The sequence below is a fragment of the Armigeres subalbatus genome, chromosome 2 (assembly GCF_024139115.2).
Source record: "Armigeres subalbatus isolate Guangzhou_Male chromosome 2, GZ_Asu_2, whole genome shotgun sequence".
Classification (NCBI taxonomy): Eukaryota; Metazoa; Arthropoda; class Insecta; order Diptera; family Culicidae; genus Armigeres; species Armigeres subalbatus.
Genome location: NC_085140.1, coordinates 400,225,570 through 400,252,888, shown reverse-complemented (window position 1 = coordinate 400,252,888; position 27,319 = coordinate 400,225,570). Strand labels below are relative to the sequence as shown.

The following is a 27,319-nucleotide window of genomic DNA, read 5'->3' as shown; positions in this document are numbered from 1 at the left end:
GGGCACACATCCAAATGGTTTGGAAATCTCTGATCTATCGAAAACAAATAGTGGCAGCTGTGTTATTCTATTTCAATCGCACGTTTCTGCTGAGATTCAGTACCGTAACGGCAATCACGTCATAACTTAACCGATTGTAATAGTGTTTGCTTTCAGGACTGAATTGGTTTACTATTATGGCTTAACTTTAGACTGAGATTGAAGATCAGTTGAGGTAGCATAGACATATCATGATGCCTATATTTATTCCGTTGTGCTTTAGTGTAAGCAGTTCCACACCCTCAATACTAAATAGTAGCATTTTTTGTTTTAAGTATCGTCGTTTTTTCGTTCCATGTTCCCAATTTCGTTCCCAATAATTTTCTTTTTCACCAATTTGATAGACTTTTTACAGTTAAGAAGTCTTTACGAATTGAGATAGTATTGCAATGATTTTCATGCCTCATGTGTAATTTGATGCTGATTGTGTTCTACACGTTATGATAAATATTTTCGCATGGAAGACCATGCGGTAAGTAGGGTAAAATGCCCAATAGTGGACCCCCTAGTAGCGAAATTTTGCTCTTTTTGTCATACGGAGTAGAAATTTTCAACATATTAATTCTGCTTGACATCTAATACCGAGTTCTGCATCTCTTCTTCACGATACATACATAAAACACTCAAATACAAGACGTTATTCTTTGAAATTAACGTTTTAAAGTCTGACTGAATTCGCCCTATAGGAATTTGCCCATAATAGGAGTTTGCTTCTCTATAGTCGACACTTCATTTGATTTTTATGTTCCGTTTCGGGACGTTCTTCTTCCTTATTATGGACCTCCAAAATATTCCAATAATGGACACTCTTGTGTTTATTTTTTTTTTAATTAAAAAAAATCATTTAATTTTACTTTCCATGGCATTTCCAATGCATGTAATCAAATCATAGGACTGTAAAGTAGGTTCTCCCGATGGAATTTCATAGCAAAATGTTTACATTGTGCTGTAATAATGCAAAAATGACTGAAGGGTCCACTATTGGGCATTTTACCCTACCCAGTAAATAAGACAAGGAGATGTTTTTCTGCTCGCCTAAGGGAATACGGGGCTCAACTCCCACTGATCAGCAGCTCAAAAACTTCTATTCTCCGGAGGAAGTCATGGAGCACAACTTTCTTGATCCGGCCTGTTCCACCGGCTGCGAAGCTTTATTCTAAAGAAGCAGCCGAATGACGCCGCTATCTCAGTGGTCTAGACCTTTCTCGTTTTTTAGACCTGTCCCGTAATCTAAGAAATCCTCAATTTGTCCCGTTTTTCATTGATACTTCCAAAAAGCTCAAGATATTATTCAAACAAATTTAAAATTTTAGACAAATACATAGGAAGTGTATTTTTGTGTGTGTCTTTATTAGAGAGATTTGCCACCCTCGGCTGGCTCATCTCTCAACAAAGAAAGTGGACGAAACGTATAAAATAGTGTGAGATGATATGTTATGTTAGTGTTGCTTTTAAAAGAATGCTACATAATTAGTTTTTGTTTTTGCAGCTCGGCAAAAAACGCACAGCTGTGTGTCCAGCAAAATATAAACTGAGATCCCAGCAAAAATGCCGATTTGTTAGCTGATTTTCGGCAAATTATTTGCCTATTTTCAGTTATTTTGTCAGAAATCTCGGCAAAAATCATGTTTACTAGGGCTGTGCAAATCTCGGTAAAAGTTGGACAAATTGCCGAGATCCCGGTAAAAAATAAGTGTGTATCTATGCCATTTTATATTTTCCAATGATCGACTTTTCTTAAGATTTTTAACAGTTAATGACAACAGGAGCTTCGCCGGGAGATTTTTTCATACAGTTTCATTTCAATGTAGGCAGCAGGGACTATGTCCAAGGGCTTGACGATCCCTCCCCAGGCCATCTGCGAGTTGTGGGGCTTGCCTAGGATGTGGTGGGGTTTGACAGTGGGCCCTGTTAAACCTCTATAAAAAGCTGCATGTATCCGCAAGTAGGCCCCACCAAAGCGACCATGTGCCGCTCAAAGCGCACAAGCCCAAGTCCTGGTGTTAGGTGGGACGATAAACAGCCCTGACACGACGGCCCTCCGACGAGACAGGAGGTTTGCGCAGGCCCAATAAGCCGCCTAGAAAACCAATCATTACGAACAATATAAGAGATAATGCGACTCGATATAATCGGCAAAGACCTAGACGACGAATACAGGATCACGATTGGAAGCTTGGAACATGGAATTGCAAGTCGCTAGGTTTCGCAGGTTGCGACAGGATGATCTACGATGAATTACATCCCCGCAACTTCGACGTCGTGGCGCTGCAGGAGATTTGCTGGACAGGACAGAAAGTGTGGAAAAGCGGGCATCGAGCGGCTACCTTCTACCAAAGCTGTGGCACCACCAACGAGCTGGGAACCGGCTTCATAGTGCTGGGTAAGATGCGCCAACGCGTGATTGGGTGGCAGCCAATCAACGCAAGGATGTGCAAGCTGAGGATTAAAGGCCGCTTCTTCAACTATAGCATCATCAACGTGTACTGCCCACACGAAGGGAGACCCGACGACGAGAAAGAAGCGTTCTACGCACAGCTGGAGCAGACATACGATGGATGCCCACTGCGGGACGTTAAAATCGTCATCGGTGACATGAACGCACAGGTAGGAAGGGAGGAAATGTATAGACCGGTCATCGGACCGGATAGTCTGCACACCGTATCGAATGACAACGGCCAACGATGCATAAACTTCGCAGCCTCCCGCGGAATGGTAGTCCGAAGCACCTTCTTTCCCTGCAAAAATATCCACAAGGCCACATGGAGATCACCTAACCAAGAAAGGGAAAACCAAATCGTTCACGTTCTAATCGACGGTAAATTCTTCTCCGACATCACGAACGTCCACACTTACCGCAGTGCGAATATTGAATCCGAACACTACCTCGTTGCAGTATGCCTGCGCTCAAAACTCTCGACGGTGTACAACACGCGTCGAAGTCGGACGCCGCGGCTTAACATTGGGCGGCTACAAGACGGTAGACTAGCCCAAGAATACGCGCAGCAGCTGGAAGTGGCACTTCCAACGGAAGAGCAGCTAGGCGCAGCGTCTCTTGAAGATGGCTGGAGAGATATTCGATCCGCCATTGGTAGCACCGCAACCGCTGCACTAGGCACGGTGCCCCCGGATCAAAGAAACGACTGGTATGACGGCGAATGTGAGCAGTTAGTGGAAGAGAAGAATGCAGCATGGGCGAGATTGCTGCAACACCGCACGAGGGCGAACGAGGCACGATATAAACAGGCGCGGAACAGACAAAACTCGATTTTCCGGAGGAAAAAGCGCCAGCAGGAAGATCGAGACCGTGAAGAGACGGAGGAACTGTACCGCGCTAATAACGCACGAAAGTTCTATGAGAAGTTAAACCGTTCACGTAAGGGCCACGTGCCACAGCCTGATATGTGTAAGGACATAAACGGGAACCTTCTTACGAACGAGCGTGAGGTGATCCAAAGGTGGCGGCAGCACTACGAAGAGCACCTGAATGGCGATGTGGCAGACGAAGATGGCGGTATGGTGATGGACCTGGGAGAACGCGCGCAGGACATAATTCTACCGGCTCCGGATCTCCAGGAAATCCAGGAGGAGATTGGCCGGCTGAAGAACAACAAAGCCCCTGGGGTTGACCAACTACCAGGAGAGCTATTTAAACACGGTGGTGAGGCACTGGCTAGAGCGCTGCACTGGGTCATTACCAAGATTTGGGAGGATGAAGTTTTGCCGCAGGAGTGGATGGAAGGTGTCGTGTGTCCCATCTACAAAAAGGGCGATAAGCTGGATTGTAGCAACTACCGCGCAATCACATTGCTGAACGCCGCCTACAAGGTACTCTCCCAAATTTTATGCCGTCGACTAGCACCAACTGCAAGGGAGTTCGTGGGGCAGTACCAGGCGGGTTTTATGGGCGAACGCTCCACCACGGACCAGGTGTTCGCCATTCGCCAAGTACTGCAGAAATGCCGCGAATACAACGTGCCCACACATCATCTATTCATCGACTTCAAAGCCGCATATGATACAATCGATCGGGACCAGCTATGGCAGCTAATGCACGAACACGGATTTCCGGATAAACTGACACGATTGATCAAAGCGACGATGGATCGGGTGATGTGCGTAGTTCGAGTTTCAGGGGCATTCTCGAGTCCCTTCGAAACCCGCAGAGGGTTACGGCAAGGTGATGGTCTTTCGTGTTTGCTATTCAACATCGCTTTGGAAGGGGTAATACGAAGAGCAGGGATTAACACGAGTGGTACAATTTTCAATAAGTCCGTCCAGCTATTTGGCTTCGCCGACGACATAGATATTATGGCACGTAACTTTGAGAAGATGGAGGAAGCCTACATCAGACTGAAGAGGGAAGCTAAGCGGATCGGACTAGTCATCAACACGTCGAAGACGAAGTACATGATAGGCAGAGGTTCAAGAGAAGAAAATGTGAGCCACCCACCGCGAGTTTGCATCGGTGGTGACGGAATCGAGGTGGTAGAAGAATTTGTGTACTTGGGCTCACTGGTGACAGCCGAAAATGACACCAGCAGAGAAATTCGGAGACGCATAGTGGCTGGAAATCGTACGTACTTTGGACTCCGCAAGACGCTCCGATCGAATAGAGTTCGCCGCCGTACCAAACTGACAATCTACAAAACGCTAATTAGACCGGTAGTCCTCTACGGACACGAGACCTGGACGATGCTCGTGGAGGACCAACGCGCACTTGGAGTTTTCGAAAGGAAAGTGCTGCGTACCATCTATGGTGGAGTGCAGATGGCGGACGGTACGTGGAGGAGGCGAATGAACCACGAATTGCATCAGCTGTTGGGAGAACCATCCATCGTTCACACCGCGAAAATCGGACGACTGCGATGGGCCGGGCACGTAGCCAGAATGTCGGACAGTAACCCGGTGAAAATGGTTCTCGACAACGATCCGACGGGCACAAGAAGGCGAGGTGCGCAGCGGGCAAGGTGGATCGATCAGGTGGAAGATGACTTACGGACCCTCCGTAGACTGCGTGGTTGGCGACGTGTAGCCATGGACCGAGCCGAATGGAGAAGACTCTTATATACCGCACAGGCCACTTCGGCCTTAGTCTGAATAAATAATAATAATCATTTCAATGATTTTTTCTGCTTATTCTGGAGGCATTAAAATTTGGGCAATTTCATCAGTGGATTGAACGGAATTAGTAACTTGGTAGGCAAGTATTTCCTCATAGTCAACAAAATAAAGCGCAAGGACAGACATTCTAATTTTCAGTTCAAGTTCATTTTCGATTACTCTTTTTGAATCTTCCTGTAAATAACCAGTAGGATCCGGATTTAGAAGTCGTAAGTTTCTAATAACTACTGTTGTAGAATCACTCGACATGAGAGAGAACGATCACACACGAAACACGACTTACCTCACAGAAGTCTGTACTGAAAATGGCGACGAATCATAAGGATTCAAAACCACATCCGCTTTAGCGTTGTTTTGCAGTGCGAGCCAGTGGTACCAACATTTCCTCGCAGTGGTACCAATAATGCAAGACAGTGCTACCAATACCATTGTCAGACGAGGGAAAGGATTCTCATGAATCGTAAGGCTAGTAGGCACCTCACACTTCCGAAATAGGTAAATCATTTTTCTTAAATTCTATAATAATTTAATAATTCTGGATATTTTCCAAATCATCCACTGTAAAAAAGGCATGAAAAAATAATTTATAAATCAACAGAACAAAATCAAGTTTTTAGGCAGTTTCAAACCGAGAGAAAATTTCATCGGATTTAAAGCTAGATTTAAGGCCCTCACGTACTTTAAGGCTAGTTTACACATCAGGGGCTTGTCTGTTAATTTCGCTCCCATGTGTGCTGACGAGAGTTATGGAATTCGGTTATAAAAAAATTACAATTCGGTCCGATTTAAAATCATTGGCGTAACTAACGAAAAATTCTAGGAGGGGCTAATTTTTGACGCAAAGCATTACGTCCTTTGCGAAGATAGGGAAGCAAATCTACATATTGATATTCAAAATTGGGACCTTCACGAAAAGTAACGATTTTCGAGATTTTGGTATCAATCGATAAACAAACTCTTTTAGATTTTCTCTACCTATTAAAAAACAATGGATTAGAATGCAATGCGCTGGCTGTCGGCGAAAATAGCAGTACTCAAGAGAAATATCCACGCAATGCTCAGACAGGCTCAGACTATCGCTTCTATCAGTGATTAGAAAAGCGCTTTGTGGAAAGAAAATCTGTTATTTTTAGGCGTCGATTGCGTTCTCGGGATATCAATGGCGGTGCTGAAATTTTATTTTAGCGTATTAGCGGAAAATCATCGAGTGGCCGTCGCACAACAACAGCAGTAAATTTTTAACGCAAGATTCGGATTAACGTTTGCTGTGAGTGATTCGAAAGACGCATTGTGGATTGAAAATCGACTTCATGACCGGCATTTTATGAAAAGAAAGGATTGATAGCAAACAATGGCGTCGGTTGCATTCCCGCGGTACTGAAGGAAGTTTCCGTCAGTATCAGAATCACAAACGCTCGTCGGAGAGCAACGCTGCAGAAACGTTGGCGTCAGTAGCAGTCAAGTGATATTTTCTTTCAAAATTCAGATTTTATTTCTGTTTGTAATTGGAAAGGAAAATTATTGAAAACAAATCGGTTTTTCTCAGATACAGGTATGTAGAGCCGAGACGAACATACATCAAAGTGCGAATCATAATCGCTTGGCGACGCTGCAGAAGTTTTTTCTCCATGGAAATCATCTGACGTTGATGTCAGAGAAGACAAAAGAAATTTTCTTTTAAAATTCTGATTTTGCCTGTGATTAGAGAGGCGCATTGTCGGATCGTCTCAGAACTATCATTCCACAGGAGCTTGAGTGTGAGTGACGAATTTCCTGTCGTCAGATTCCAGAAAAACTTTATGTGATTAGAAAGACATATGAGCTTACCCAACAAGCATTGTTCGTCACAATTTGGTTTGTTCAGCTAAGAAACTAGCTTATTCAACTTACATTGTTTGTTGGGTAGTAAGACGCCTGTGGAGTTTTATGCATCCCAAAGAATTCCAAATTCTTTCTCATTTAAATTTTTGTTACCTCTTCTCAAAAACTCAAGATTTTGCCTTTCTGGAAATAGCAGAAAAATCCCCCAAATTACCATTCAAAGCTACAGAAAAAAAATGCTTTCAAAATATCTGGATCGATACAGACATATGGTACGTAGTATTTGATTATTCTTTAATAAAAGTCATGCATCTTTAAGAACTATGAACACGCTAGGTTTAATTAAATATACTCGCAAAACTCTGTAAAAACTTTAAAATATTTAAAGATTAAATACTTGCTGAGAAAACCAAATTTAAATCAGGATTTTTTAGAAATATGCCGATAAGCTAAGCATCCTGTGTTCCTTAAACAATTTGTTTGTCCAACATTTTATGCTGTGTCAATATTAAGACCATACAGACATTTTAGTATGCAACTAGAACTTTCTTTATCCAATCAAAATTTTAGAAATTGTGTTTGTTTTTTTAGTATGTTGCTTCTATTATTTATTCGATCCGTATTGCATCAGCATGAAACCACTGTTCCTACTCCAATTTCCTTAATTAATGATATCTGGCGCTGGAGAATCAAGGGAGCGTACTGTTTTTGGTGTTTAACATTCCAATCGTAAGATATAACAATTGTTCGAAATTTGTTAAAATAGATTCAATGTTTCGTAGAGAGAAGTACATGGTCGCTGGCAATCAACGTGGGTTCATTAGTGGTGGTGGTAGCGAAATAGTGCTGGATGGTGAAAAATTTGAAGTGGTAGAAGAATTTGTGTATCTTGGAACATTAGTGACGTGCTATAATGATGTTACCCGCGAGGTGAAAAGGCGTATTGCAGCTGCAAATAGGGCTTATTACGGACTTCGTAACCAGCTTAAGTCCCGTAGTCTGCAAACGAAAACAAAACTCGCGCTGTATACTACTTCCGGTGGCTTTATACGGCCATGAGACATGGACGTTAAAGGAGGCTGATCGGAGAGCTCTCGGAGTGTTTGAGCGTAAGGTGCTGCGGACAATACTCGGCGGTAAACAGGAGAACGGTATCTGGCGGCGTCGCATGAATCACGAATTGTACCAGGTGTATAAAGGGCTGGATATTATTAAGCTTATACAACACGGCAGACTACGGTGGGCTGGTCACGTTGTTCGTATGCCGGAAGAACGTCAAGCGAAGGTAATATTTAGTAGAGAACCCGGAAGAGGCCGCAGGCTTCGTGGAAGGCCACGTACACGATGGCTTTTTGCAGTTGAAGAGGACCTGAGGGCGCTCAATGTTCAGGGCGACTGGAAGCGATTGGCCCAAGATCGAGTCCAGTGGAGAAGGATACTCCATTTGGCGTAGGTTCATCGAAGAGCTGTAGCCCATCAAGTATCAAGTAAGTTTCGTAGAGAGAGATGTGAATAAAGAGAACTAATTCCTGGCAGTTACGCCTATATATGATCAGAGAGCTAGATAAGTACAATATTCATGCAAAGTGGCAAAAATTCTAGGAGGGGCTAATTTAGTTCTAGGTGGGGCTATAGCCCCCCCCCTAGCCCCCCTGTAGTTACGCCAATGTTTAAAATACAAACCGGCGAAGATCTCCGAACTGTAAACCAGACTATAAATTGGCCAGGATTTTTTTCTCTTTTCGCGGCGAAATTGCATGAGTCCTGCTTTTTTTGGGAACAAAATCAATGGATAAGATTCCCGAGGTGTGAGGCTATTTAAAGCGTCATATAAATCAATTTTGATCAAAATGGACTGTGAATTGATTAGATTTGACATTTATTGTCATGTGCCAATTATCTTCATGGAAATACATTGCATTACTTTTTATTAATGTTCTTTCGACTAAGTCGAGTCAAGTACGAGACACTGAAGACGATCACACAGTTGTGGTCGAAATACGTATCTGCAAAGATATCGAAAATAATTGGTGGAATTAAATGGAGAGTACTTAACTCGTCTTAGACGGTTGAATACATTCTACTAAAAGAGCTTAATATATTTTTCCAAATCCCTAATGTATGTCTAAGAGTAGATTGAAATAAAATTTTAATTCCACATTTTTTAAAAATATAGAGAGATGCGTATTTTTTTGTTTCGCATCCCTTTGAAGTGTGAAATATTTGTAGTTCAGTATTTTCACAACTAACTTAATACAATAGAAGGTTATGGTAGTGAATGATTCACTCTAAATTATTTCTAATTTCTGACACGAAAAATTAAGAACATAAATTTTGAAATTTCCACAGCTCTGGAATTTAATCACAAGTTTTTTTGACATGTTCTTTTTTACATGCGCGTTTGTTCCGTTTTTTAACCTACATGATCTGGTCAGCCTATTCTTGGTTATTAGTAATTGCTTTCACTCTATTTTCTTTATTTACGAGATTTTTTGAACAATTTTTCAATTCTACCTAGTTTTTTTTTAAGATTATTTTGTTAACTTATTATGCACAGAAAAAAAGAAGATAACATTCAGCATGTACCAGATACAATTCCTTTTTTACGGAAATCGATTATTGACAGCACATAACCATTCATTGAGCTTTCATGTAGATGTAGATAAATTCTTATCGCAAAGCTATGTCTAGTCGGATTTTTATTGAAACATTTTGATTGCATCGAACTATTCAACTGCCATTGTCATGCTGATAATGGCTGCACCTTCAGTGAGGCCTTGCCCACGTCGAAACCTACTGAAAATAAATCCACAAGTCTACGACTGTTGTTGATTGGACGTTATCTATTACCACCCAATCATACGTATCAAGCACTACTAGTACCTGATACGATATTTTCAGTTGAATTATTTTAATGACGCAGTTTCACAAACAATTGTATCGTGAGCAACCCGTTCTAATCACCAATTTTCAAGATTTGTACTGTGTGACTTGAAGACAAATTTGCTTTTTTCGTCAATTGGTTTTAATGTTATGTAATTTTATGTTACTTTTTTTCAGTTACGTGAGCTTTAAGTACTGTGCACACTATGATAGTACATATATGCCACATGAATAATTGATCACAGTGTTTTAAAATTCTCTCTAAGCTATGTACCTATATTTCTTGAACTATACTATAGAGACTAAACATTGTGATTTTATTTGGTCAATATTGATAATTGGGCTCATCATCAAATTAACGACTTATATCAATCAGCCGATAATTTGGTTTTGTTGCCGCTATAGAGTCTCGTGCCAGCTCATATGTAAATTATCTTTGTTCATCTTCTGCTCAACGCCAACAATGGAGCACCTGTTTTTGTTGCATGCAGTTAAAAGCTATAAAAACGTGCTCGCTGTTAATCGTCAAGCTCAGATTAATCAATCACGCGACTTGGAATTCCTTTTGGAAAATAGTTCCCTTTAGCGAAGAAAGCAGTCTTGCTATGTTCTAGCTAGCTGTCGTCTATGTTGCAATGCCTTTTGCTGCTGTCGTGGATTTGTTTCTTCAGTGAGTTTTTCCGAATGAGTGGCAAAAAATATTGACCAGCCTCAAGCTTGAAGGACTTGAGCTCGGCCATTATCTTCAAAATGGTTTACATTTAAACAAAGCATCTTAACGTTGAGCTACGGAACAGTCAATTTTGAAACCATTGCCTGTGAAGGTTTAAGGGATGTTATATACTGTCTTACGCAAAACTGTATAATAAAAATTTTAATAGGAATCTAAACAAACATGATATAATTATGTAATATAACACTAATAATTTTCGTGATACTTCACACCATAGTGATCTTGTTCAAATAAAAACAACCATTTCTTCGGTTTATGTGACATCCTTTATACGGTCATGAAGTACATACATAACTGCAAACTTCCACTGAACGATAACTGCTGACAGTAGAGCAAGCGTGCAAATGCCGATCAAACCAATTAGAAACACACCAGGCATTTGACTTTGCTGTCATAACTTGCCACATGTCGCTTACTAATCAGTACTAAGTGTTTGGTACCTACATGAATGCATGTTCAAGATAAATGTGTATTTAATTACCGGTCTCGCGTTGGTGGTTTTACTTGACACATGGTATTGACTTGGTGCTGGTCGGCGCTTCTGAAGACAAGTAGTAACGAATCGGAGTGCTGGTTTACTAAATCGGGTTATCTTTTTTGGTCTTTCTCGTATATTAGAAAACGTAATATAAATAAATATAAAAGTCAAAATTATCAGTCATCAAAATATGCCTCTATCGGTCCAATATTCCAATATTCGTAGGCATTCATCACTTTTAAAAATAAAAATTAAATTGAATTCTAATAAAAAAAATCCAACCAGGATAACGGTGCTAATAGTTGAGATATTAATAGATTCGTTGAAGAATTTTTTTTTTGGATAATGCGGAATTTAAAGCTTTAAGGACATAGTTGGAAGAGTACCACGATTGCAGTCAAGATGGCACCGGACCTTCCACGGGTCAACCCCACACCTCCCGCACCCCTCTCCCGCCAGCATTCGAATGCTTCGAACAGCATCGAACAAAAGTTTAATATTCAAATTACTAACCTGTTCACAGCATATTTATTCACTTCCCGTGATAATGAACATGTTTATCCAAAGAGTCCTATGTATTTCGGCTCGAATAATATCATAAATCAGCAGTTTCGTGCCAATTTATTAGCCGTTCGCGATTTGGTGGGTTTATCACTGCACTTCACTTCTTCTCAAAGGGCATTGAAAATCTAGACCAACATTTGAAAAGGGCGTAACAGCCAAAATTTATTCCTTCTGATTCTTCGTCTACATATATAGCTATATATGTGGACGAAGAATCAGAAGGAATAAATTTTGGCTGTTACGCCCTTTTCAAATGTTGGTCTAGAAATATCAAGTTTTACTCACTTCTCCGCACATGAACACCCCGAAATGTTGATGGAATACAAATTAAACATCAATTTTCGAAATCAGTCACTTGTTCAAACCGAAAACTTAATATAAACTGCTATTTTTGCCCGAAAAAAACGATTAAAAACTGATCGTGAAGCGAATGTAAACAACGGCACCTGCAGCAGCAAACTATTAAACAGGGTGGTTCAAAAAATAATTTTGCTCCGCCACGCTCAGTCGATTATGATTTATAATTTGGGTGTTATCCGATGGTTTGGGCTGGTTTGATTAGAGGCTTTCCGTATACAGGTCGTTTCAGGTTTGTATGACAGTTGATATGGCGAGGTTGAACTTAACATTATTCTGGATTCTGGCACTCCGTCATTGGGCGATGGCGAGGAGGGAGACCATATGACTGGATGAAATATTCAAGAGCTTCAGCTCCATAGACAATCCATATAGAATGGTCGTTAAAATAGTTGGGAATCGATTTTAAGCGAGGTTGCGAATCTTTAGCATGATCATTAGGCTTCTCAAAAGGCATCAGTGAAACATGCAATTCAACAAAATACCCAGAATTTGTCTGTGATATCTATCGCACCAAGGGCAGATACTTCTAGTCTAGTCTAGTCTACACAATCGCGCAAGGGGCAAATGCTTCATACAAAAAGTGTGACGTGGGGGTGAGTGGGGTATAAAATGCTATTTTTGCGTTACGTAATCAATGGATCTTTCCTGCGGTGCGGTTTTCGTTCAGTGAAGTCTCAGGAATGTTGCTTTCAGCTATGTGGGTTCTCTTTTCGCCAGCGTTTGGAGGGGAGGCATTGTAGCCAGTGTAATAAAAGGTTTAGTTTCCCATACTAACTTGAACCGGCTTACGCTCAACCAGTTTTTGTTTTAATCGGTTTTTGGAGGACACTCGGAGCATGGGACGGAATCGAGTGAGCGTGGTGGTGCTAAGTCGTTTTTTGAACCACCCTACTATTATTCTTTGTTTTTTTTTTATAAATACGATACCAATACTACTACAGCATATGACAGTTTTTATTGTACCAATATTTTCAAAGCTTTGTTTGGTACTCAACCCACTTTCACCTTAAAATCTTAGCCAATATAGATAAACTAATAAGGCCGATACAAATATTTAAAAACAATTTTGTCTCCCCCCTCGGATTTTTTGCCAAAAAAAAATTTGGAAGGGACAACAAAATAAAATTCGGATAATTTTGAGGATTTTCAAAACATTCTTTAACAAATCCGAGGAGTTTATTTTATTTTTTTTATTTTAATGTGGGGGGCTTGACCCTTCAGAGACCAGTAGGACACAATGTTAATTAAATATTTGTAACGGCCTAAACTTGCTAACAAATATGAGATTGATGTTATGTAACACCAACAACTACCAAAAATTGGTAAAAATTAATTTTGGTTGCCATAGGAGTGCTATCCAGTGATGTCTTATGCGATGCCACTATTAGTACAGTTGCTCCTCTGTAGAGGTACAAGGGAGTCAATTTTATTAAGGAAAATCATTGTTTAATAATAAACAAAAAAAATGAAAAAAAAACCTGGTTGATCCACCTAGCGGTGTTTGTGCCTTTTTCGTACATCAGATTGAGTGAGAATTTCTTAGCGTTTTTTTTGTATATAAATCGTATTTTGGCCCTTATGGCCAATTTTCAATAGGAAACAATGGGGCAGGATTCCCCGTCGAATGCTCCTAGGATGCAAACAAATCGGATCAAGATAAGTGCCTAAAAGATGAGTGAGTTTTATTTTGCGCACATACATATACACACGTACACACATACACGCAGACAGACATCATCTCAATTCGTCGAGCTGAGACGATTGGTATGTAACACTATGGGTCTCCGGACCTTCTATCACAAAATCGTCTTGGAAGTGAATATATAGCCTTTTCGTTACACCTTGGTGTACGAGAAAGGCGAAAAGTGTCTTTCTTTCAGGGCATGATAATACTTAGCTTTTTAGTTCTTGAAGTGTTTTCTTATACCTTGTGATTGTGAGGTAAACATAATTTTCCAAACAAAGTGCATCGAATAAAGCGCAATTGATAAAATAAAAACAAGTCAACAATGACGTGACTTGTTTATAAGCTTACACTGGATTTTACCAGTTCAAAACTCAATCATAACGATAACTGGAAAAACCTTATCGGTTAACATTTATCTTTGGAATACTTTTTAATCTTCGTTTTTGCAGACATTGACCCAAATTTCATTTATAGACGATGCGGGATAATTTTTACGTATTATAATAAGTATACAGATCGTACGAAAGTATATGCTGGATTTGTAAATTGTTACTCTCGATCCAATCAAAATTGAATGTATTTGAACCTGAGATTATTACATGTAGGTTAGAAGCAGAGACGTATATATGACATTTTGGTAAAATAATTGTTTCTTGGATGAAAGCATCCATCAGTTTTTGGCTTCTGATAATGATGGAACAAGTATGACATTGAACCCAAGTACTCGACTGTATAAAAGCGGTCACTTGATCTATTCTCCCAAACTTTAAATCATCTACTGTATCATTGTTAATCCATCCAATTCTTCTAACGGGTTATATACTATAACCACCTCCAACAAAAAGCTAGCAAACCGGTACACGATGCGATGCCGCAACTGACTATCCTGCTTCACTATGGAATATTATCTCCAAAAAAAAACAATGATTCATACCACTTGTTGTTTTCGCCTTTCTTATTTAAACGGATGACAAAGCTTCGAACGAATTTAATGCGGATTGAAGTCCAGATGATTTATAATCAAAATCATGTTATTTTCTATTTGAGGAAGTTTACAATTGATATTTTTTATAAGTTAAAACAAAACATTTTTTTTTATTAGTAATGTTACAAATCCAAGATAACAATCTAGGTAACGTATGTGTTCAACAAAAGTTGAGGAATAATATTGGCTTAATAACAATATTATAACACTGAAGAAGCTTTTAAATAGGAAACGAAATATTTTTCTGTTGATACAAAAGTGTTAGTGGATGTAAATGAAAGAAGAAATTTCAGATCTCATAATTTTTTTTAGCCGTTGCTTTTTTTTTTATCCCAGCGCAAAAGTTGACTCCTGTATTTACGTCCGCTTGGCGTCCCATAGTGCGCTGCTCATTCACAGTCAACTCGCTTGCCATGTTGACCGTGGTCAGAAATCGGTTTGCATTTTTTTCGCACCGATTCGCGCTACTTAATAGTCACCTAACCTGTGATTGCGTGGCGTTATTCAATAAAGCTGTATAAAATATGACCGATGACGGAGACGATACCTTTTTTGTGTTCGCTGCAACATGAAGATGATGATTATGATTCCACTTACCGTTGGTGCAAGCTCAGGACACTGGAACCGATACTGGAATGGAGACGGAGAAGAACGATAAAAATTGTATTAATATCACATTGGTTCAACGGGGGTTCACAGTAGTATGGGGGATTACGTTGCATTGGAATACTAGTTTCATGACCCATTTTTTATTGTGAGAATGGTCTTGGAAGATTCTCTGGATGTTTAAAAAAAAGCCAGCCTGGCGGGCGCCCACAGCTTGTTACCATTGAAGGGCTTTGGTTTGCGTGCGGTTAACAATTAATTGACATATTATACAACGTAATATCATCACACTTTATAAATATTGTATGAGATGAGTTAGTAACAATAAGACATAGTGTTTAGATTGCCGCATTGTTCATGTCTTATGGCAAAAGCAGTTGAAATTTGGATTGCGTCTAACCAAGACGCAACTTTCTTTTCTACCTCTTCAAAAAGATCAAATTGATGGTAATAGCTCATAAGTAGGATACCAGTTAAACATATTTGTCATCATTTTACATTACATGAATACATTATCCAGCTCTAGAATCTGATTTATTATTTTCGATCGCATGGATTGAAGAATCTTAACTGTTCATGACCCCATCGTTTATAAAATCGACCTTGCAGGTAGGGCGCGCTCACGCCAACGTCACGGCCTGTTTGGCTACAAAGAAATCCCGGTGAAAAAACGCTTCAATAACAAAGCCATTTCGCATCCCCCACGTACCGAATTTATGGTTTATTTTTATTACGCTCGCCATTTTCGTTGTTTCAAGTCTGGGCGATTCCCGACAGTTAATCGCTATCTCGGGTATGCAGCTCACGTGTATAGATTCTAAACACTGAGAGCGGTCTGTTTTTTAGATGGAGCGATAGATAGCTGTTTGAAGTATCTTTCATATATGTATTGGCTGTTTTAAATGCGGTCATCAAACACTTCAATTATGCGCATTTGGAATTTGTATGGTAAAGAATAATTAAAAACATTTTATCAATATGGCTATTATTGCTCAGTAGCCTCTTCCCGTTATACCATTTTAGATTGTCATGAGAAATCCGGTTGAAATAAAGCTTTAAGATCTATATCGCATCAAAGAAGCAATTCGCCATCATGGTTCAACTACTTTGTTTTGCTAAACAGTCGTTCATTACAATCCATTAAGTTAAATGTAATCTGAATATTTATGTATCCAAATTTTTATTCTTTGACTACGATGCAGATGGCTGCCAGATACCGGAAACTGTGTGCGTTCCATTGTGTGAACAATAATTCCAATCTTTGTCACTATAAGTACTGCATTCGGTAGTCTTGTTCGTAAGTTAATCTTCGACGTCGCAGTTTACGATATTTAGGAAAACAAGCCAGAAGTAGATATCTCAAGATTTGACAATACGCTAATTAAAAACCACTCCAACCATTTACGTCGCACGTGTAATCATAATACAGATGATTAAATAGATGCATACCTCAGTTTAGGAAGGGTGGCATCTGATACTTTGGGATTTATTAAATGGTTTATGTTTGTATTTCCCATTCGAAGAGCAAGCAAATTGCTCAGTAAAATATGAGTGTTATATTAACAACTCCACGAGAAACCGATATACAAAAAGGTTCTCCCAAACACAGACGATTCGACTGCGATTTTCTGGCGTAATAGTATGGAAGTGTCAAGGGAACCTTGCATGCAGCGATAGAGCCATGGCGACAATCGCCCAGCTATAGCAATGGTTACGTTGCGTGTGGTTGGGTAGAACTGTTCCTTTCCGAAAATAATCAGACCCTTTTTTATTTCGAAAACTCGAGTTATAACAGATGAAGACATTTCACCAAAAAAGGTAATATGTTTGCGCAGGAAACGCGTATTTCTCTATTTTTACTGCGAGGGTCCGCGACGACTTCTTGTTTTTATGTTTTTGATGGGAAAATCTTTCAATTTTACAAAATATATTAAAACACTGGAAATGTCGGGCGAGCCGTTCTGGAGATACAATAAAGGCTACCCTAGACCTAAACGATTTCATCGCCGCGCTTCTATCGTTGGATCGCTTCAAGCAATGTCCCGTCCCATTTACGCTTCCATACCAACGGCGACAGAATCGCAGTCGCCAAGCGATAGAATCGTGTTACGTGTGTTTGGAGGAACCTTCTTACAAGTCATTGATTCACCAAACACCATGGTGAGTTGACTGGCCCAGCATTGTATGGGGAGAAAAAACGGTTGTCGAATTCATCGGGACACCCCCAGGATTGTGCCTTAAGAAGACCAATCTCTGAACATTTCAGCTCAATCGCTTGTTGCATAAGCTGGCACATTTGATTTGAAATTTGTATGGGAGCTTCAGCCGAAATACATAGGAGAATACACCTCCGTCACTTTTTCGTTCGGGAAATTGGTTCGGTATGCTCGATTGAGCTTAGAATTGCAACAAAGACAGTTGATATGTTAAAGATCAATTCCACAGAACATCATACGATGAATAAATGAACTTTTATATAATTTTCAGCTGATTTATTAGGCGTTGGATTGTGTACTTTGAATTTCATTGCCCCGTAGAATTCGACAACTTTTCCTATCCTGGGCCAGTTTAATGGTGAGCAATCATGCGTCTCCATGAATCCTGTATACTAAGGGTCTTTTTTTATTCTTTAGTAGCAGACCCGGCGAACTTTGTTTCGCCTGAAATTAATTTATTCTCTGATTAATTCTCATGTTATGAAGAAATTGGTGTTTCATTTGTATGGGAGCCCCCTTTTTCAAAGGTGGGAGGGGTCTCAAACCATCTTAAGAACCTTCACCAGCCCCAAAAACCTCTGCATTCAAATTTTTACGCCGATCGGTTCAGTAGCGTCGGAGTCTAAAAGGTTCAGACATACCGAAATTCATTTTTATGTATATAGAAGAGAAGATTATCGAGACTTTCAGCCAGAGGCTGGCTCGTCTCGTAAAAACTAAGGGTCGTTTTTCACGTATTTGGCTATTTTTGACTTTTAGATTTATCGAAACATTGAGTTGGCCCCACGTAAAATCCACAAATAATCGAAGAAAAATCAGGTGGTATTTTGAAAAATATGGAAATTGAGGTGGAACGAGAAATTGACAAAATCACGCATTTTGAATTTTGAACTGAAAACGATCCCCCGTGTAAAAAATAAAATCGGATATACTCCTTTTCTTTGAAACTGGGCCGTTTTCAGATTTTTTCTTTTTTGGAAAAGATGTTAAATTTTGATACACATAGTTAAGTTTGCCATTTTAAGGATTTAAGGTGTTTTTATGAGATATTGCGAAAAAAGATTCGGCTGCCGGTGGGACTTGAACCCACACTATTCCATTAAGTACACGGACGTATTACCAATTATACAACAGCTGCCCTTGCGGGAAGTTGTTCTATAACCAGCTAATAACGATAGGATATCAGTCAATTCCTCGTATCCATCGAATCTGTTTTTTTTTTTATTTTTACGGGAAAAGCCACTTCAAGTTGTATTTTCCTGGCAAACATCAATACGAAAGAGATTAATCATAGCTTACGAAGCTGACATCAAAGTAAAGAAATTGTTCCTGGAAAGAAGACGATCGAAACAAGTACTAAACGGTCAATATTGAACCATTTTTTCTACTGACGACGGTATTTTCGGCTCTTTCAGTCTTTATGATAAGCTAAAACGGGTTTTGCGTCAACTATCCGACGTTTCGGTGTTTATTATACCTTCTTCAGGGATTTCTAAAATTTTCTGAATGTTTTACAGTGAATTTAACGGACCAGTCCAAGAGGTATGTTTGTGTTGTTTGACTTACAGAGGCTGCATTTTGTTGTACTTATGTGTGTCATGTCCGACATATTGCTGTCTAAAAGTTTTAGTAGTGGCGTCCAACTACGGCTTATTTTTTCGTTATTAAAATTGTGTGTTTGATTTTAACATTTTTATCACTTACTGCATGTGTTTCAATTTTTGTACACTCCGCTGTTCTATTGAAATATTTCTACGAAAAGATTTGTTGCTTTCGCACCTACGCTTTCGATGAAAGCTGTGGCAATATTTTATCGCCCGCGCACTTTAGTAGTCGTTATAAACTGGGTTTACAATATTAGTGTGTTTGGTTTTGGCTTTTTTGTGTTATAGTATCACATACGCAGAATACGTTGGATTGTTAAAAAAGTTCTGTATAAGAACCTACCAAAACCTGTATAAGAACTGGGGATATGCGAAAAAGCTAGATTCTTATACAAATCTAGACCAACATTTGAAAAGGGCATAACAGCCAAAATTTATTCTATCCGATTCTTCGTCTACATATAAAGCTATATATTAGGGTGGTTCAAAAAATCGATTTTGCTCCACAGCGCTCATCTGATTCTGCATCATGTTCTGAGTGTCCTCTGAAAACTTGAGATCATTTGGATGAAAACTGATTTAGCACAAGCCGTTTCAAGTTTACATGCAAATTAGTATAGGGAAATTTATTTTTTCATTATATTGATAATGATGCTGCCCCATTGAGCGCAGATTAAAAGAAAACCTATAGGTATAGCTAAAAGGAATACTCAAGAGCTTTCACCCAACGAAAACCCCGTGTTCATTAATCGTCCCAATAATTAGTAATCGTAATGATCGTCTCTCAATAACGGTCGTCGTCATGATCGTAAAACTTCTTTGAGGGCATCACTGTAACGTGCAGTGCAACATAGTAGCCTGAATTTGTGTGTGCTATCTTTCGCGCCACGAGCAGCAATGTTGCCTGTTGATGAGTTACGCAATTAGCTCCAGAAAACTACGGTTTAATCTAAATTCGATTACTAATTATTGGAACGATTAATTCAGATGCAGTTTTCACTGGGTGAAAGCTATTGAGTATTACTTTTAGCCATATAGGTTTTCTTTTAATCTGCGCCTATTGGGGAAGCGTCATTATCGGTATAATGAAAAAATTAATTTCTCCATACTAATTTGCAAGCAATCTTGAAATGGCTTGTGCTAAATCAGTTTTAATCAGAATGAGCTAAAATTTTCAGAGGACACTCAGAACATGGTAAAGAGTCAGATGAGCGCTGTGGAGCAAAATCATTTTTTTGAACCACCCTACTATATATGTAGACCAGGAATCAGAAGGAATAAATTTTGGCTGTTATGCCCTTTTCAAATGTTGGTCTAGAAATATTGTATGGGACCTTACGATTTTGCGTTTTTTTAACAATATTTGTTTGTGAGCTTACATTTTTTGAATAAGAATCTAACAATTTCGCATATGCCCAGTTCAGGTTTTGGTGGGTTCTTACACAAAATTGTTAGAAAATCGAATCTGCTGATCAGCATCCGAGTGCCAGCGAGGGACTCTAAGAAAATTTGTGCACCATGGTCCTCTGGAAACTTAGGGGGTCGGTGTGAAGCCCTGCAAGCCAGCTTTAAAAAAACAAGCAACGAATAATCGGGAGCACATGCATACTCGCCTATGTGCTGAAGGACCGTGGATTTGGATCGTAGCGCTGCAGGAGGTTTGTTGAAGGGGTCAACGGTACAAACATTTAAAGATAATCATACCATCTACCCGAGCTGCGACAACATACACGAGCTGAGAACAGCTTTCATAGCAATGCGAGATATGCGAAGGCGTGTGGTCGGGTGGTGGCCGATCAATGGAAGAATGTGCTGGTTGATGATCGAAGGTCGGTTCTTCAACTTTAGCATAATCAACGTCCATAGCCCAAACTCTGGACACACTGATGATGATAAGAACGAACTCTACACGCAGCTGGAACGTAAGTACGACAACTGCCCAAGCCATGACGTCCACAATCTGTCATAGGAGGTTTGAACGCTCAGGTTGGCCAAGAGAAGAAGTTTAGACCGTCTATTGGAAAGTTTAGCCGGCTAACTGCCTACGACTAATAGATTTCGTTGGCTCCAAGGATATGGTCATTCGCAGCACCTACTTCCAACACAGCCTTCCGTATCGATACACCTGGAGATAACCCCCCCCCCCCCAACTGAAGTCAAAACCAAAAATTTATCACGTTATGATTGTTGGACGTCCCTTCTTCACAATATCTCGCGTTGTGCTAACGTCGACTCTTACCACTATTTTTTGATGGTTAAACTGCGCCCAAAACTATCCGTCATCAACACTGTTCGGTACCGTCGGCCGCCGCGGTACGACCTAGAGCGAATGAAGCAACCGTTCTCATACTGCACATGCCGAGGTAGGAGGGTCAAAGAGTAGATCTGCCGGTACCTATGTCTATCGACACCTCGAGGCATGGTTGAGGAGAATAGATTGAGCATCCAAATCAGCCTCACAGTGAGCATCCAAGTAAGACTCATATGGTGCGTCAGAGAGAGTGTTGGAGAGAGCACCCAAGTAAGCCTCATACGGGATTAGTGCCTGTGTGAGCGTGAATGAGCGAGTACAATAAATGCTGCCTATTCCCCAGAAGTAATGCTGGTAGGCAGTTCCTGGGGGAAATGATGGGTAGAGCCCAGTAGAGTTTAGTCGGTATTACCTTCACTGGTTGAGTCCGATACTCCAGTACACTACCGTGTGGTAACATGGCAAATACTAAGCACGTGTGCTGAGTCGTGCGTAAATGCATTCTCCCTTATGAAAAAAATATCACCTTACTCAATGCATCCCGTAAAAGCTTCGTGCCGCGAGCCGAGATGTGGTTATCGAAAGGTAAAAGCAGCACTACAGACACTGAGAGTAAAGGTAGTGAGAGTCAAGGCAGCGGACGGTAGAAGCCAATCCAGCCCCCACCTTGAGGGACGATAGTTATGCCATCCAACAGCTAAAGACCAATAAAGCAACTGGTAAGTATGGTATCGGATCTAAGTCAGAATCTGGGAAACTAAGCTACCGGAAGAGTGGAAGGAAGGGGTCATAGGCTTCATCTACCGGAAAGGTAACAAGCTGCAGTGTTTAAACTTCGAAGCGATCACCATCCTCAATGCCGGCGAACCCAATATCCAGAAGGTAGCTAAAGCTGGAAGGGTTCGATGGAAAGGGCATGTTGCAAGAATGTCAGACGGCAATCCGAGTAGACGAAAATAGCTCAATAATAATAATAAGATAGCTAAATAAGGTATGGACATGATTGATATAAGAGATAAAAGATCAGATAACAATATCATTATTTTGCACTAAAGTATCATGAAGAGATCAAGTTATGTTATTTGTGGTGATCAATATCATGTATCATTAGTTTGTTCTTATCCATGGCATATCTTGATATTTAAATGATATTTCGGTGCCAATTGTTGATATTGTTGATTGTTGTTGAACGACTTGGCAAGCGTGGGCCGCAATTGAGCAGGGAGATATACGTGTATTGTGGCGTCAAATTTTTGATACAGCGTTATCTGTTTATATGTAAGCTAAATAAGTGAAATAAATTCTTTCTATTTTTTTTATATTAACATAGAATATTTCTTTCAGAATTCGGGGTCTCAGATTAAAGAATGTACTAGGTAAATTATATTGAAGTAGATTCCTTATTAATATTTTTTTTTGAAATCCATAGAAAAAGTTAACTTACATTCCAAAGTTAAAATTCGATGTATGTTATGTCATGGAATGCTAAGTGGATCATAAAAATCAATTTAAGTATCGACTATAAAAAAACAATATTGCTATTATGGACTCTTATGGGTCTTCCATTCGACAAATTCAAACTTTTTTTTAATACAGATTTTAACGAAAAACATAATGTAGGCACTTGAGTGTGTTATGTGCAAAACTAGCAAGATATTGCATTTGTTGTTCGCCCAGCCCATTGGCCATTATACCCTTTTTCTTCATCGACAACATCAGTGCAATGCTACATTGACTTTTATTTCGTTTTGTGAATCAGCTTTCTATACTAAGAGGGTCGTATTCTTCTGCAGTTTCGAGACGATGGTATTTATCGTCGTTCGGTCAACTAGTTGAGACCGGATATATCCAGACAATAAAACTGTCGAATTTTGATAAATCAATTCGTGTGTATTCTTTGGGGTATTATGCACCACTGACGTAACATTGTAAATTCCTGTTTTAAAGAAATCACAAACATATTAACAATGATGGTAATGCATAATTACGGGTTCAAAATACAAACAATCCGGTAAAAGCTGTAAGGAAATTCGTTGAAACACTATTCAAGTGCCAAGGAGTTAATTCACATTAAGCAGTCTATCTTACCTTAGTTTCCCCTTAGCTTTGACATCATATGTTTTATTAAATTGTTGATCATTCATATTTCGTAACCTTCAAATTTCGAATTTGCTTCATTTCTTTCTTTCAGTTTAGTGTTCTTCGAACAATTCCTCACTTGGCAACAGCGAGTGATCAATTTCTGCATTCGCATATCACATGATCAGAACGATGATGCTCTATTAAAAAATTGAAATCTGAAATCGATCTGAATTTGTCGTCGAATAGACCAAGTGAATGTATTGTATTAAGCTATTGTATTAGCACATGCCCAGCCAGTATGGAAAATCATCCTGGAAATATTTGATGTATTGCGAACATTTTCTTGTCAACATAAATATTTGCTGCATATCATAAATATGAAACAAATATAAAAACGACTATTCCCACCATGCTCGTCGACCAAGTGAATGTATTAAAAAACTTTTAAGTTTATTGTTAAAAGTTGCAGAAACAAAAATTTCAACCATCGTATTTTTTAAATCTGAAACATTTGTTATTGCAAAACTGGAAAACAAAAAAAAAATCTGACATAGACATTTGATAAAGTGTACTATTGATGTCAAATATTGCGATGCTGTCATCTTAGAGGAGCATAATTTGAGCTTAGCCATATTCAAGATTAAGTTTGGCTCATACATTTCATACATGACATCTATATAACATGAGATAGTTAATACACGGTTGCAGCGGAAGAGTTTGTCACAATCGTACGGTCTTTCGCAGTAACACATGCTGTCATACTAAACTTTAATCACTATTTAGGGCAAGGCGTTGAATAACAGCTTTACTGTGGCAACAAGGATCATTATTTTGCTATCTGATTCGTTCAGGCTGTGTTTAATATTTGGCGCCACCGAGGCGAATTCGATGTATGTTTTGATTGAATCTTGCCTGCCAATAAGCACCTCTTGTATAAAAATCAGAAGACAGACTTTTGAATCTTCAACTTCTTTTATTGTTTGCTTATCCATAACTGTCCTCTTCGGTGATTCAAGGCCAAGAGGGTTATATATATAGCTCTTCGGCGAGTTAAAGATGACGTAAACTGTTTTCACTAAAGTAGGAACTGGATGCTTGAGGTAATAAAGGGTTGACGCACCAGTTATGACTGTTATTAGTTAAATTTGAATTTAACACGATTTGCGCGACAACAGCGGTTTAAAACAGCTTTTTAAAACTTTGTAATCTAATACATATATACTATTATTTTAGTGCTTGAAGTATTGTCTTACTAAAGAGACCTTCAGCACCAGACTGGTTCTTCTTTTAAGTGCTTGAGTCAAATAAATTTGACATATGTTAAAATAAAAATATACGAGAGAATATGTAGCAAATTGATTCAATGTTGAAGGAACTAAAAGATAAAAAGCGATATTTCCAATAGGTATGATAAATCTCATGAAGCCTAGTCGTTAAAGCTAGTATGGCCTGAACTTGGAAAACAATACCTCATTGCCATACATATGCTAATTAATAAATTTTTGATGGCTGTTTAGACTCTCACTTAATTTCTGGTAGTGCATTAAAAAACAACAAGCGGAAATACGTCAATACGGTAATGTTGCATTGAAAAGCTTGCAAATACATACATGAAATAATGAATATTGAATCCTAGAATGTTTGATATAATATTGTAAATAGGACAATTCATTCAACTTACCTCAATGGATCCATGCTAGACGAAAATTATTGCCGATTACAGCAATAACCGTTAGAATTGATTTACGCCTATGTTTTTCGCCTGTCCTCAATCAACGAATGATTTAAAGCGGTAACAAGGACACTTCCAATTAACCAATATCGATTAGCACCGTAGTAGCGACCGTTCAGGCTGATAACACAAAAAAAAAAACAATTCTCCAGAAGTACTCTACTTTCGTCGAACAAAAAAAAATCGTTGGACCACCTGTTGATATCGACAGCAATGCACCCGTAAGGAATGTAGAAGAAGGTCTCAGCCCGTCAACACCCGTTCTAACTGCTTGTGAATTCACACTCGGTACAGTTTTCGTTTGCACTATATTGGCACTGTATTTATGCTGTTCGCTCGATGCGTCAACGAACTGGCAACCGATTAAAAACTGAACATTGAATTGATATCATTGATTGACTGGTTCCGACGTAAAATGTGGCTTCAGTCACATGACACGAATGGCACAACACCCTGCGTTGTTAGCTACGACAAAACGAATTTTCCGACCCGAACCCGGACGCACAAAAGCATATACGCTTATTGAACGTGAGCTCGTTTAGTTTTTCCTACGTTTATTCACTTTTCTCTCTTGGCTGATGACTTCCACTTCCGGTCGTTGATGGTGACTTGAATATCCACAACTTGGGCGCACTTTTTCTTCTCGCTGCATATGTAGCAGACTTGGAGGCTAATCTTTGTACCTCCGCTTTGCTTGTTAAGTTATTGAACTTATTCTCTGCACTGAAACTGGTACTAACCGGTAAGTAAGATGTAGTGCGAGATGACTTGGGAAAACAGAAAAGAATCGCAAAAAAGAGGGAAATACCACAGCCACAACCGTCCACCGCCAAACTAACGACGTGAAGAAAATCCAACCATCTCCGTTGATGTTGCGAGCCAAACTGAACCACTGTTGAGCAGCACGCGACAAACAAAGCTGATAGATGGGGTGCACGATGTCGATGACGATATAGAAGAAACGAGCCGCTCTGGTCATATGGTAGTCAACAACGATTCATTTTTTTTTTTCTCTTGTAGAGCGCTGTTTTAGCAACCATATGTAGGTATATAGAATTTACTCGATAACTAGTACTCTCGAGACAAACACGAGTGTAAATCAGTTGTAAGGGAATGGGCACGTCTTTTTAGAATAACAAGCTAGAATTGCATATCATGGGCCTTGCATAGGTGTTACTAGATAGTATTTAGCACGCACTTTTGTTCTGAAAATGTGGAATTAAATATTCACAAAAGTATCTACGCATGATTATGTAAATTATGTTTATATGTCAGACGTTATCCTGCATAGTAGGCGAACATGTGTGTTGTGACTGCTCATGCGGAATTTCCATTTTATTTTTAGTTTTTCACGATTTACTCAACTCTTATCATACAAACCTGTCGGAAACTATAACGAACACATCTGCTCAAGGAAATAAGAAAATTCATTCAGCCGTTTCCGGGTTATGCGGATACGAACATAGACCATTTCACTTTTATATGAACAGACTGACAGAAGATATGCTGTTTTGTCATCTCCCTGCTCATGGAGCACGGCAAAAAGGCACCCATGGGGCCCAATACATAAAATCTATTGTATATTTATATGTTATAAATGTATACTACATTTCTGAATGAATACTTTCATAACAATTCAATATAATTCGATAATGAAGAGTTGTAACGCATAGATTGAGAAAAATGATTTACACTGTAATTCAACAATTTGTGCCAGAGATGAGCCAGTATATGCCTGAAAATCTCTTAAATAAAGATAAATCAATCAATCAACAATATGTGATTCTTTCTACTCATCTATAAAATTTGCGTTCAACCAAACAAGGTTTACAAACGACCATGCGTTCACCGTCTATTTCTCATGCATGAGTAATTTTGTACCAGCGCGTAGTGCGTTTCACCCCAGGCCCATTCCTTAAACGTACATAAATGTGTATATGAGGCCTACCACCTGATATGGATTGAGAAAGATATATTCTTTAAAATTCAGGCAAAGGTTTTCCTAAAACAATTTCCGTAGGTTTTACTAAAGGAATTTCCGAAGGATTTCCCACAGGTAATTCCGAGGGGCCCCTTCTTAGCCGTGCGGTAAGACGCGCGGCTACAAATTAAGACCATGCTGAGGGTGGCTGGGTTCGATTCCCGGTGCCGGTC

The 27,319-nt window shown here is 39.4% G+C and overlaps 1 protein-coding gene across 1 annotated transcript in view; it reads right to left on the bottom strand.

Annotated features, from left to right (window-relative positions):
• Window positions 1-26,060, bottom strand: part of LOC134213276 (facilitated trehalose transporter Tret1-2 homolog) — a 65,986-nt gene extending 39,926 nt beyond the window's left edge. Inside the window, exons 1-2 of the mRNA XM_062692171.1 lie at window positions 25,115-26,060; window positions 15,272-15,304 (exon numbers count right to left, since the gene is read on the bottom strand). Coding sequence (XP_062548155.1) covers window positions 15,272-15,304; window positions 25,115-25,128 — 47 coding nt within the window. The 5' untranslated portion in view covers window positions 25,129-26,060. The remainder of the gene's footprint in view (window positions 1-15,271; window positions 15,305-25,114) is intronic.
• Window positions 26,061-27,319: the final 1,259 nt, after the last annotated feature.